Source organism: Heterodontus francisci, chromosome 18, assembly GCF_036365525.1.
Source record: "Heterodontus francisci isolate sHetFra1 chromosome 18, sHetFra1.hap1, whole genome shotgun sequence".
Classification (NCBI taxonomy): Eukaryota; Metazoa; Chordata; class Chondrichthyes; order Heterodontiformes; family Heterodontidae; genus Heterodontus; species Heterodontus francisci.
Genome location: NC_090388.1, coordinates 28,369,233 through 28,382,153, shown reverse-complemented (window position 1 = coordinate 28,382,153; position 12,921 = coordinate 28,369,233). Strand labels below are relative to the sequence as shown.

The following is a 12,921-nucleotide window of genomic DNA, read 5'->3' as shown; positions in this document are numbered from 1 at the left end:
TAGCTAAGAGGAAAAAGGAAGCATACATAAGGTCTAGGTGGCTGAAGAAAGACGAAGCTTTGAAAGAATATCGGGATTGTAGGCGCAATCTGAAACGAGGAATTAAGAGGGCTAAAAGGGGTCATGAAATATCTTTAGCAAACAGGGTTAAGGAAAATCCCAAAGCCTTTTATTCATATATCAGGAGCAAGAGTGTAACTAGAGAAAGGATTGGCCCACTCAAGGACAAAGGACGAAAGTTATGCGTGGAGTCAGAGAAAATGGGTGAGATTCTAAACGAGTACTTTGCATCGGTATTCACCGAGGAGAGGGACATGACGGATGTTGAAGTTAGGGACAGATGTTTGATTACTCTCGGTCAAGTCGGCATAAGGAGGGAGGAAGTGTTGGGTATTCTAAAAGGCATTAAGGTGGACAAATCCCCAGGTCCGGATGGGATCTATCCCACGTTACTGTGGGAAGCGAGAGAGGAAATAGCTGGGGCCTTAACAGATATCTTTGCAACATCCTTAAACACGGTTGAGGTCCCGGAGGACTGGAGAATTGCTAATGTTGTCCCCTTGTTTAAGAAGGGTAGCAGGGATAATCCAGGTAATTATAGACCGGTGAGCCTGACGTCAGTGGTAGGGAAACTGCTGGAGAAGATACTGAGGGATAGGATCTATTCCCATTTGGAAGAAAATGGGCTTATCAGAGATAGGCAACATGGTTTTGTGCAGGGAAGGTCATGTCTTACCAACTTAATAGAATTCTTTGAGGAAGTGACAAAGTTGATTGATGAGGGAAGGGCTGTAGATGTCGTATACATGGACTTCAGTAAGGCGTTTGATAAGGTTCCCCATGGTAGGCTGATGGAGAAAGTGAAGACGCATGGGGTCCAAGGTGTACTAGCTAGATGGATAAAGAACTGGCTGGGCAACAGGAGACAGAGAATAGCAGTGGAAGGGAGTTTCTCAAAATGGAGACGTGTGACCAGTGGTGTTCCACAGGGATCCGTGCTGGGACCACTGCTGTTTGTGATATACATAAATGATTTGGAGGAAAGTATAGGTGGTCTGATTAGCAAGTTTGCAGACGACACTAAGATTGGTGGAGTAGCAGATAGTGAAGGGGACTGTCAGAGAATACAGCAGAATATAGATAGACTGGAGAGTTGGGCAGAGAAATGGCAGATGGAGTTCAATCAGGGCAAATGCGAGGTGATGCATTTTGGAAGATCCAATTCAAGAGTGAACTATACAGTAAATGGAAAAGTCCTGGGGAAAATTGATGTACAGAGAAATTTGGGTGTTCAGGTCCATTGTTCCCTGAAGGTGGCAACGCAGGTCAATAGAATGGTCAAGAAGGCATACGGCATGCTTTCCTTCATCGGACGGGGTATTGAGTACAAGAGTTGGCAGGTCATGTTACAGTTGTATAGGACTTTGGTTCGGCCACATTTCGAATACTGCGTGCAGTTCTGGTCGCCACATTATCAAAAGGATGTGGATGCTTTGGAGAGGGTGCAGAGGAGGTTCACCAGGATGTTGCCTGGTATGGAGGGCGTTAGCTACGAAGAGAGGTTGAGTAGATTAGGATTATTTTCATTAGAAAGACGGAGGTTGAGGGGGGACCTGATTGAGGTGTACAAAATCATGAGAGGTATAGACAGGGTGGATAGCAAGAAGCTTTTTCCCAGAGTGGGGGATTCAATTACAAGGGGACACGAGTTCAAAGTGAAAGGGGAAAAGTTTAGGGGGGATATGCGTGGAAAGTTCTTTATGCAGAGGGTGGTGGGTGCCTGGAACGCATTGCCAGCGGAGGTGGTAGACGCGGGCACGATAGCGTCTTTTAAGATGTATCTAGACAGTTACATGAATGGGCAGGAAGTAAAGAGATACAGACCCTTAGAAAATAGGCGACAGGTTTAGATAGAGGATTTGGATCGGCGTAGGCTTGGAGGGCCGAAGGGCCTGTTCCTGTGCTGTAATTTTCTTTGTTCTTTGTTCTTTGTTCTTTAACCCGTAGCCAATGTAGGTCAACAAGAACAGGGGTGATGGGTGAAAAGACTTGGAGCTGAATTTTCCGCCACCCCAGCGGGTTGGATGATGGCATGGGGGCGGCATAAAATTGAGCGGGAGACTCCAGGAGGCCTACCCGCCTCCGGTGAACTTTACGGCAGTCGGGCGGGGGGAGGAAATGGCTCGCCCGTCCGAGGCCAATCAAGGCCCTTAAGTGGCCGTTAAGTGGCCACTTAAGGGCCCTCGCCCACCTCCACGGGTATTTTACCCGTGGCAAGCAGGCATGCTGGAGGCGTGAAAGGCCGTCCAGCGAAAGCTGCTGGCCTTTCCGTGCCCCAGGGTGGGGGGGGCGGGGAATGGCTGTCGGGCACAGGGTGCCCGATTGAGGGTGGCCCCTGCCTCCCAACCCACCCCCAGGACCCAAGATGCCCCCTCCCCTCAAATGACCACCCTAGCCTCACCAGGGCATGACCGATCCCCCTGGTGAGGCATGCCCCTACTTAGCCACTCTCTAGGCTCCATGGCGTCAGCTGGGCTGCAGACCCAGCTCCCGGTGGCACTGCTGGGACTAAGAGGTGCCGGCCCGCTGATTGGCCGGCAGCTCACTGAGGCGGGACCTCCTCCTTCAAGTGGGTGGAATTAAAGCCTAGGGACTTTTGCGTCACTGGTGAATTCCCTTTGGGTAAAATCCAGCCCTTGGTCTGAGTTTGGACAAGGGCAGCAGAGTTTAGATGACCTCAAGTTTACAAAGGATAAAACATGGGAGGTCAACCAGAAGTGCATTGGAATAGTCAAGTCCAGAGGTAACAAATGTATGGATGAGGAGTTTCCACAGTACAGGAGACGAGGCAGGGGTGAAATAGGACGATATTATGGAAGTGAACATAGGCAGTCTTTGTGATGGCATGGATATGTAGTCGGAAACTCATCTCATGTCAAATATGACACTAATATTTCAAACAATCTGGTTCAGCCTCAGACAGTTGTCAGGGAAAGAGATGGAGGCAGTGGCTAGGGAAAGAAGTTTGTGGCTTCAATCTTTCCAATATTTAATTGGAGGAAGTTTCTGCTCAACCAGTACTGGATGTCAGATAAGCAATCTGACAATTTAGAGACAGTGGAGGGGTCAAGAAAAGTGATGGTGAGGAACAGCTAGGTGTTGCCAGCATATGTGTGGAAACTGACGCTGTGTTTTTGGATGATGTCGCCAAGAGGCAGCATGTAGATTAGAAATAGAAAGATAGAACCTTGGGAGACACCAAACGTAACAGTACAGGAGCAAAAGGAGAAGTTGTTGCAGGTGATTCCCTGGCTACAATTAGATAGATAAGAATGGAACCAGGCAAGCACAGTTCCACCCTGCTGGATGACAGTGGAAAGGCGTGTCAACAACAGGTCCAGAAGGATGAGGAGAGATAGTTTAGCTTTGTCACAGTCACATAGAATTTGTGTCTTTGATAACAGCCATTTCATTACAGAGGCAGGGTGCAAACCTCATTGAAAGGATGGGCATGGATTCGGGAGGAGATGACATTTTCAAGGACTTTGGAGAGGAAAGGACAGTTGGAGATGTGGTCAAGGGTTTGTTTTTTTGAGAAGAGGGGTGATGACGCAGATTTGAAGGAGATGGGGACAGTACCTGAGGAGACAGAACCATTCACAATATCAGTTAACACTCTCCCCGACTCTTCTGATCATCCAGCCATGACCCTTCCAATCTCCCCCAACCCAACCCAACCCTTCCAATCTGCCCCCCAACCCTTCCTAACTCCCATCCTGGCCTTTCCCATCATTCCCCCTGCCTTTTTCAACTCTGCCCTCTTCGGCCTCAATCTCCCCCAAATAACCCATCCCATTCTAGTCTCTGATCTTTCTTCCTTCCAGCCTCCGATCTCCCCCACTTGGCCTCTGATCTCCCCTCTTCTCCCAAGCCTCCAATCTCCCAACCCTAACCTTTCTAATCCGTTCTTCCCTCCCTCTCTCCTCTCCACTCCCTAGCTGCAGGCTGGTGCTAACGGAAAATAAAGGTTTGCATTTGTATAGCAACTTTCACGACCATAGGATGTCCCAAAGGACTTTACAGCCAATTAAGTACTTTTGAAGTGTCGTTACCGTTATAATGTAGGAAACGTTAATGTAGGAAATGCGGCAGACAATTTTCATACAGGAAGTTCCCACAAATAGCAATGTGAAAATGATCAAAAAATCTGTTTTTGTGAAGTTGATTGAGGGATAAATATTAGCCAGGGCACGAGGGATAACTCCCCTACTCATCTTCAAAATAGTGTCATGGGATCTTTTACATCCACCTGAGAGGGCAGATGGGGTCTCGGTTTAACATCTCATCCAAAAGAAAGCAGCTTGAACACTGTAGCACTCCCTCAGTGCTGCATTGCAGTGTCATCCTCGCCTTTTGTGCTCATATCCTGAAGTGGGACTTAAACCCACAACTTTCCTGCATTAGAGGTGAAAGTACTACCAACTAAGCCACAGAGGCCTGAGAACAGCAGCAAAAAGTGTTAATCAGGTTCTGCTGGTCAATTTGGCAGGAACTGAGGGAAATAATACTACAAAAACCAAATACTGCAGATTCTGGAAATCTGAAATAAAAACAGAAAATGCTGGAAATACTCAGGAGCCCAGGCAGCATTTGTGGACAGAAAAACACAGTTTATGTTTCAGGTTGATGACCTTTTGTCAGAACTGAAAGAAGTTAGAGATGTGACAGGTGTTTGGCGCACAGGCACTTCTGCTCCCACCACTTCCCCTCCCTCACATAAGCACAATAGCATTCCCGTTTCCTTCACCTACCACCCCACCAGCCTCCACATTCAACAGATTATCCTCTGCCATTTCCACCACCTCCAGCGTGATGCCACTTCATCTTCCCCTCCCCTCTCCCCTCCTTTCAGCATTCCAAAGGAACTGTTCCCTCCATGATACCTTGGTTCATTCCTATATCATCCCCAACACCACTTCCTCTTCTCATGGCACCTTCCCATACAATTGCAGGAGATGAACACCTGCCTTTTTACCTCCTCCCTTCTCAGCAACCAGGGCCCCAAAGACTCCTTTCCAGGCAAAACAGCGATTTACTGGTACTTCTTTCAATTCAGTATACTGTATTTGCTGCTCATGAAGTAGTCTCCTCTCCATTGGAGAGACCAAACACAGGTTGGTTGACCGCTTTGCAGAACACCTTCATTCAGTCTGCAAGCATGACCCCGAGCTTCCTGTGACATGTGATTTTAATTTACCTCATCACTCCCACTCTGAGCTCTCTGTCCTTGACCTCCTACTCTGTTCTAATGAAGCCCAATATAAGCTCAAGGAACTGATTCTCATCTTTTGATTAGGCACTTTATAGCCTTCTGGACTCAACACTGAGTTCAACAATTTCAGTTCATAACCTTTGCCCCAATTCTTTCAGACAGCAGCAATTGGTGATGATTCTGCTATTTCCATTTAAACCACCTCTCGACCCATCTTTTGTTTCTTTACTTGCCCAATTATCACCTCCTTTTGTCTTGCACCATTTGTCATTTAATTTCTCCTGCCTTCTGCCCCATTACAGACCTTCCCTTTTGTTTTCTCCCCTCTCCACCTTTCCCTGCCTCTTAGTGAAACACATTCTTCCTGGTTTCCTGAATGCAAAATTGTCCCTTTCCACCTCCCCATAAATATTGAGGCATTTATCTTCATAAGCAAAGTGGTGGTCACTTCTACCAATGTTATCGGGGACTGACATATATGCAACATGTCTGTGGAGGATGAAGTCAAGTAGATTACTTCCCCGTGTTGGTTCCCTCACCAACTAATGCAGCCCCAGTCTGGCAGCTACATCCTGCTCAGTCAGTGGTGGTACTACCAAACTCCTCATGTGGTGAACATTGCAATCCCCCACCCAGAGTAGATTCTGTGCTTTTGCTTCCCTCAAAGCTTCTTGCAAGTGATGTGCAACATAGAAGGGTACTGATTTATCTCTGATATGTACTTAACTGACGGCAGGCAGCTCCAACAATCAACAAAGTCTCTAGCACTCTCATTTTTCAATTGTCCTGTTTATCTTCAATTCAAAACACAATAAACATTACTAAGAAAGAACTTGCACTTATATAATGCCTTTCATGACTTCAGGATGTCCTTCTCAGGCAGTGAAGTACTTTTTGAAGTGTAGTCACTGGTGTCATGTAGGATATGCAGCAGCCAATTTTTACAAAACATGGTCCCACAAACAACAATGAGGCACATGATCATACAATCTATTTTAGTATTGTTGATTAAGAGAGAAGTATTGTACAGAATACCTGAAGAACCCGTATTCTCATCTCCAAATAGTGTCATAGGAGTTTTTACATCCACCTGATGACACCTCTGACAGTGCAGTACTCAATCAATACTACACTAAAATGTCAGATTAATTATTGTTACTTCATTAATGAGTGAATGGTGCTTGACAAAGTTGATGATATTGGCTACTTACTTAGTTATGATAGACTTTTTCATGCATTTTCCAGCTGAAATCATTTTGTGTCTAAATTAAGGACATTTTTGAGAGATAGGTATTTATGCAAAGGTGATACATTGTACTCAACCTCTGTACAAAATGCATTTGCTTTAAACTTACAAGGTGGCTGGTCAGGTTAATGAATTCAAATTTGTTCATCACAGATTAATTTTTGGTTTTGGCTATTTATTTTTAATAAACCCAATGGATACAATATAAGAAATATCATAACTAGTTTATTTCTGCTATGTCAATTTAATTTAATGCAAGATTCATTGAAAAGAAATACAACATTATTAGACCATGTTACTAAAATAGGAACTGTCTTAGTGAAAAGTGCAATAACAATAAAACTGCGGAAGATATTCATTGTACAATTCTAGCTGTTTTATTGAAGTATATATTTTAATAAACATCAAAACAGTAAATACAGTATTCAATAAAACAGAATTAGCAAACTAGTTAACTTTTTCAAAAAGCACCAAGACTGAATATAGAGCAAATAAAAACAATTCATAAACGTCAGTTAATTTTCAGTTCATGTAATTCCCTATTAGAACCTATATTATTTGATTATGCCTTCTTTCACTATTTTTCTCTACAACAGAGTGCAATAAAATCTAATATATGTGCATTCTTAGGTCCCAAATTTATGACGCTACACCCTCAAAACACACATGAAGGAAAACATCCAGGTCACTATTGATTAATTACCACAGGTAATTAATTGCTGCAGGCTAACAATCAGTGTCAAGGAACCCAAAATTATGACCTCAACTGTATCTCAGGTGGATTTTGGGTGGGTAGGTAATAGGCTGAGTTCAAAACTCACCCACTGCCCCTGAAATTAGGCCTGGGTTAATTTAACACTTTGACCTCATTTGAATCTCATGGGCAGACAGTACAACAAGCTCCAGGGGCTAAATGGCTGACGTGTTTCTATGTTCCATAGTCTATTCTCCCACAGATCAGTGAAATTGCTGAGCCTCAGCCCCATAGGATTGACAGTGGGGCAGCAGGTGTGGTGCATATTGCCCCGTTTCAGGGTGTCAACACGTCTGCTTCCTTGCTAACCCCTCAGCCAATACAAACCACAGTGCAAGAAAGCCATCTCGGCTAGACTGCCCCAATAGCAGCCAAGGTGCTGCAGGCTGCTGCTGAACTCTCAGAGGCTTATTGACATAGGGGTTGGCTAAATGGTCTCAATGTTCATTAAAGCAGGATCAAGGTCATGGTGAAGGTGTCACATGAACTGTTAATACCAAGAGTCTCTTTCTGAGTTTTAGAGATTGGACAGGTCATTGAAAGCACTGCACTATCTACCTATCCAGTCTAGCTGCAATGTGTTTTGCTAGCCTTCTTCTTCTGGTTCTTTCTCACCTTCATGCAATTCTTCTAGGCTTTATGATGTCCCTGGGGATCCCATCGTGCTCACTGTACCTGTGTTGGTCAGGGATAGTGGGGTTATGATGGCCGTCATCAGCAATGTGTGCAGAGGATATTCATTGCCCCCTAGTAGTCATGCTCTGATGTTCCTGGGTGGGTGGAAAAGTGGGGGGTTGCATCAGCATCGCAGAATGAAAGTATATAGCAGCAACCAGCAAAACTCGCACTCATTTGCATTATCCTTCTGTGGTGATTACTCACTTATCAGGCATTGATGGAGTAATCCTTCCCATTGATATAAGCTACTGGTTTGTCTTCTAGTATCTTGATAGCTATATGAATACAGTCTGTGATACCCTGGACATGAGGGAAGCCAGTCGCTGTTGCAAATCCCAGATTTCTCTAATCCTGGTTGTTGTTGTTCACTGCAAAGATACTGTACTGACTTGTTCTGGCAAGGAGGGCATTGTTTGATGCAGCTGTGCACTGTAGACTGAAAGATATGGGCTATGTCCCCTATAAAAGCCTAAAAGTGACTTTGACAACCAACAGTGAAGCATAACCCCTTGGTTTAGTAGAAAGCAGGTCCCACTTCAATCAGCTGTATACGTCAGTAATGGACTGCCTAGTTACTTACAGCTTCCTCCTGCACCACTCTTCAGAAATATCCAAGAAAGTAACTCTTGATCTATAGATTGTGTGGGCTGGGTAAGGCTCTCTATGAGCAGCCCCCTTTCCAGCTATCTTCTAATAGGCCTAGCTGCTGCTTGTCCTGATTCTTTAGGCTGCTGCTGCTCATTTTTTCCCCAACTATTAATTGCAATAACAGCACCCATGAGAAGCACAGTGTTTATTAAAGACAGAGGGAAAAAATCAGAAAGGGGCAAAGCAGAACCTCAGAATTGCCATGGAAATGCATTACTCTTAAAGGTGCACCGATCTTAATGACCTTTAGTGCCTCCAGGTGAATGGTCCTTTTAATTCAGCTTGCAGTCATATCAGTTACATTGTGAAGCCAATCCCGCTTGTTTTTACTTAGCAAGTTTACCTCTGAGCAGAACTTCTGATATTTCAAAAGTTAAAATAGTGCCAGGTATCCATTAATGTCACCAGACCACAGTTCGAATTTAAGAATGCGGCACCTGCCTTTCTGGTGGTCCATTTCCTACCTGAGTCAGTTCCAGAGTTAAAATGACAGTCAGTGAGTTTCTGACAAGAGCAGAGCAGTAAGTCGATTTTCCTGATTTTAAGCGTTCACTTGCCACATTTCCCGCAAGCAAGCTGAATGTGGTCTAAATGTCTGTTGATATGGACAAGGTCACCTCCAACAATGACATTATTGATCAAGCGGTTACCAGCTATATCAAGAAAGCAAGTGCATTCCTTGGATTTCTCAAAAAAGTGGCTAATAGACCAACAGGAGATAAAATTGCTCAGTCACATAGCTGGCATTGCCACCCTTTTGTGTGGCTATAAGTTATGGATCTACCAAAGAAAGCTTCTCAAAGAACACTTGACATATTCCATGGATGCTAACTCAATGTAATCTTGCAATCCTAAACATCAAATGCCAAGACAAAGTATCCATTTAACTTCTGGTATGGACACTGAGGTGATGTTGATAAAGCTACAGTTGTCCTGGATCAGTCATGTGTTGAAAATGAATAAGGATCAGTGGTCTTTAGCAAATTCAAGGAAGAAAAATTTAAGAAAGGAAGTCAGCACAAGCAATTTGAAAACACACTCAATAAAATATGATCAACTGTGTTATGGATTGGGAATGCACCACCATGGACCAATCAGGCTGGCATACAGTTGCTTGCACACTTCAAAAGCCAGCAGGTGGCAACCTTTTAAAGTTTTATTCTCAGGATGTGGGCATTACCGGCAAGGCTGGCATTTATTGCCCGTCCCTAGTTAGCCTGAGAAGTTGGTGGTATGCTGCCTTCTTCAACCACTGTATACAACTCAGTGGCTTGCTGGGTTACTTCCAAGTGTCAGTCACGTTAATGTAGAACTAGAAAAACTAGAGTCACAGATAGAACAGACCAGGTGAAGACAGCAAATTTCCTTCCCATTGATGAACCAGTTGCGTTATCCTAAAAATCCAATAGCTTCATGGTCACTTTTACTGATAACTGCTTTTTTATTCCCAACTTTTTTTATGCTGAATTTTACTTCTCAAACTGCCATGGTGGGATTTAAGCTCCCATTCTCTGGATTATTAGTCCAGGCCTCTGGACACACAACTGCATAATATAAAGAGAGGATGTCCAACCTGCCAGTGAATATTACCGATGCCACAAATACAGAAGGTTTCTGCACATGTATCAGCCTTGATAACCACTTCGGCACACATATATAATGGGAAAGCTCAAATATGCCATCAACATTCTTCATCATAATTGACATGGCAATCAGTATGAAAATAAACAATCCATACCACAGTTTAAAAAAATGAACATATGACTCACTAAATACATATTAAATTTTAAAAAATGCAAGTTGAAGGATATAGAAAGAAATGTGGTATATGGAAATATTGCTCATAAAAGTCATACTATACTGAAAGACAATCATGGTACACACAATCCTTATTTTATGCAATGCAGTTTCAATATATTAGCACTGGTTGAAGTCCATGGATAAAAACTGAATAAAATTATGCATTTTTGAAATCATTTTATAATGCATCTCAATAATTTCAAATACAACTCTTTCCAAATCTAAATTGCTGTCGTACATTTTTTCTATCAATTTATTTTTCAAAAAGACTCATACTAGTTAGATATACACTCTGGACACTAACATAGCTTGCTATTAAGTTCTTTACTTTAATAAAACATTCATGATTTGGTTCCTTTTCTAAATACTTTAGGCACCTCAAAATAAGACACTGATTACATGAAACATCTATATCAATGCTTTAAGTTATTCAGCATGTAAACATTGATTTTACTTTGACCATCCCCCTTTCAAATATGTTTCTGCTGTTTATATATCTTCACATTTCACAAGAATTTAGTTACAATGAGCCTCAAAATCACAGGTATAATACATTTTTCAGTGTTGTTGTCTATATGCATATTACTTTTGCACCAGAGAACAATCGCATGAGAATTCTACAAAATTATTGGGACATCTCCTTAGTCTAATATTTACTAGTCTATCATTAAAAATGAAATCTTGGTCATTGTTTAACTTAACATTTCGAACAATCTAGTAGTTTGTACGTATACATACTATTAAGAATTGGTTTCCACGAATATAAATTCTGGACTTTGAGAATAATTCCACATTTATTAAACACAATCTATCAGTAAACAACTTAAATTATTTGTCAAATTGTGTATTATTAATTTAGTAAATATTGGATTAGTATAATTTGTTTTGAGAAAATAGCAAACATTTAGTTTGATTGCGAAAAATAATCAGTGAACCATATTGTAAACTAGATTATATATTCCTAACAAAATTGTAATTTAAAATTTATATATTGGTCATCTTTCGTTCCCCAATTTCCCGCTTTAAACCACTGCACGTAGTGCGATATACCTGCCAAACTGTACGGCATTGATAAATTCAATCGATACTGAACAGCAGCGAAGTGCACACGTTAATAGGCTACAGCATGCACCCACTTCAGAAAACCAAATGCAAACATCTGGATGTCCCTGGTAGTAAAAGTCGTGAAAGTAAAATTAAATCTTTTCGTGAACAAAAAAATCGAGAAGTAGAAGGATGGCTCTACAGTTGTAATAATGCATATTGCAGTTAGGTTTTAGCATTGGTTTCAGATGTCGGAGGTGCCTACCTGGGGCAGTGCAGAGTTAAGCTGGCGCTGCAGAGAGTCCCTGTCGTAGATGACATCCTGGAGTTTGCCTTGTGCCAGCGCCAAGCTCTCCTGGGTCTCCCGGAGAGTGTCGAGCAGCCGGTCCCGTTCATCCAGCATGTTGACCATCAGCTGCTCGAAATTGGAGTCCTCCGAGCTGCTCTGCGAGCCCCTCTGGCTGAGGGTGTCCTCGCTGATAGTGGGCATCACCTCACACATCATGGTCCTGCCGAGTCCGAGCCTCTCAGGCTGGCAGCCGGGCTAAACGCTTCCAGCCGAAAACAAACAGAATCAAATCAAATCCAATCCAATCTGGGGGCCACACACGCACACAGACATCAAAGGGGATATAGTTCAGCTCGCCATTCCTCCTCTCCGTCCGAGTGGCATGTTAACACCACCCTGCTCCATCCCCTTTTAAAAAATTATTTGTTTAAATCTTTTTTTTTAAAAAGAACTCTCTCTTCGGAGATGAACAATGCCAACCGCAGCAGCCCCGCCGCCGCTCCACTCCTGTGCATTTCGCCGCTCACATCTTCTCATTTAAATGTTTCAAAACCAAACCGAAGCGGCGCTGCCGTTAACGGTCGCGGAGGCGAAGCGTTTCTGCTCTGCCAGCCGAGAACTCTGGCGATTGGTCCCCTTTTCCCCGCCCGCCCTGTTCACCGTTATGATTATGGAGAGGGATGATAACCACTTCTGAGAACGAGGTGAGGAATAATCAAACGACAATGCTTCTAATTTCTATTTTTTTTTTTGGAAAAACATTTTAAAAAAAGAAGAGATCTGACTGGAAACGGTGCTGAAAAATGGCAAGTTGCGGGCGGGCTCGAGCCGGAGGGCGCGCGCCGGGTGACGGGCGCAGCAGCGCGCGAGCCCAGAGCAAACATCACCTCAGGGCGCTTCTGCAATCTTCACATTCACCCCCATCCCATCCCATCCCACTGTATGGGTGCATGTGTGTCTTAAAAATAAATGAATGACTCGCCCGGCTCCTGGGAATTGTGAAATTTGTTGCATTTTTACTCACCGACTCGGCTGGCATCATCACCGTCCCGTTTAATGCACCGAGCATCATATATATTTTTATGTGTGTGTGTGTGTGTGTGTGCAACATGTGATGGTGAACCGTATGTACATTATATCCTCATCCAATATGGGCGGATCCGGAGTTTATTTGGCATTACCTCATGCGC

The 12,921-nt window shown here is 43.4% G+C and overlaps 1 protein-coding gene across 1 annotated transcript in view; it reads right to left on the bottom strand.

Moving 5' to 3' along the window:
- Nucleotides 1-11,947, bottom strand: part of ppfia2 (PTPRF interacting protein alpha 2) — a 572,863-nt gene extending 560,916 nt beyond the window's left edge. Inside the window, exon 1 of the mRNA XM_068051210.1 lies at nucleotides 11,708-11,947. Within this exon, the coding sequence (XP_067907311.1) occupies nucleotides 11,708-11,947 (240 nt within the window). The remainder of the gene's footprint in view (nucleotides 1-11,707) is intronic.
- Between the last annotated feature and the right edge of the window lie 974 nt (nucleotides 11,948-12,921).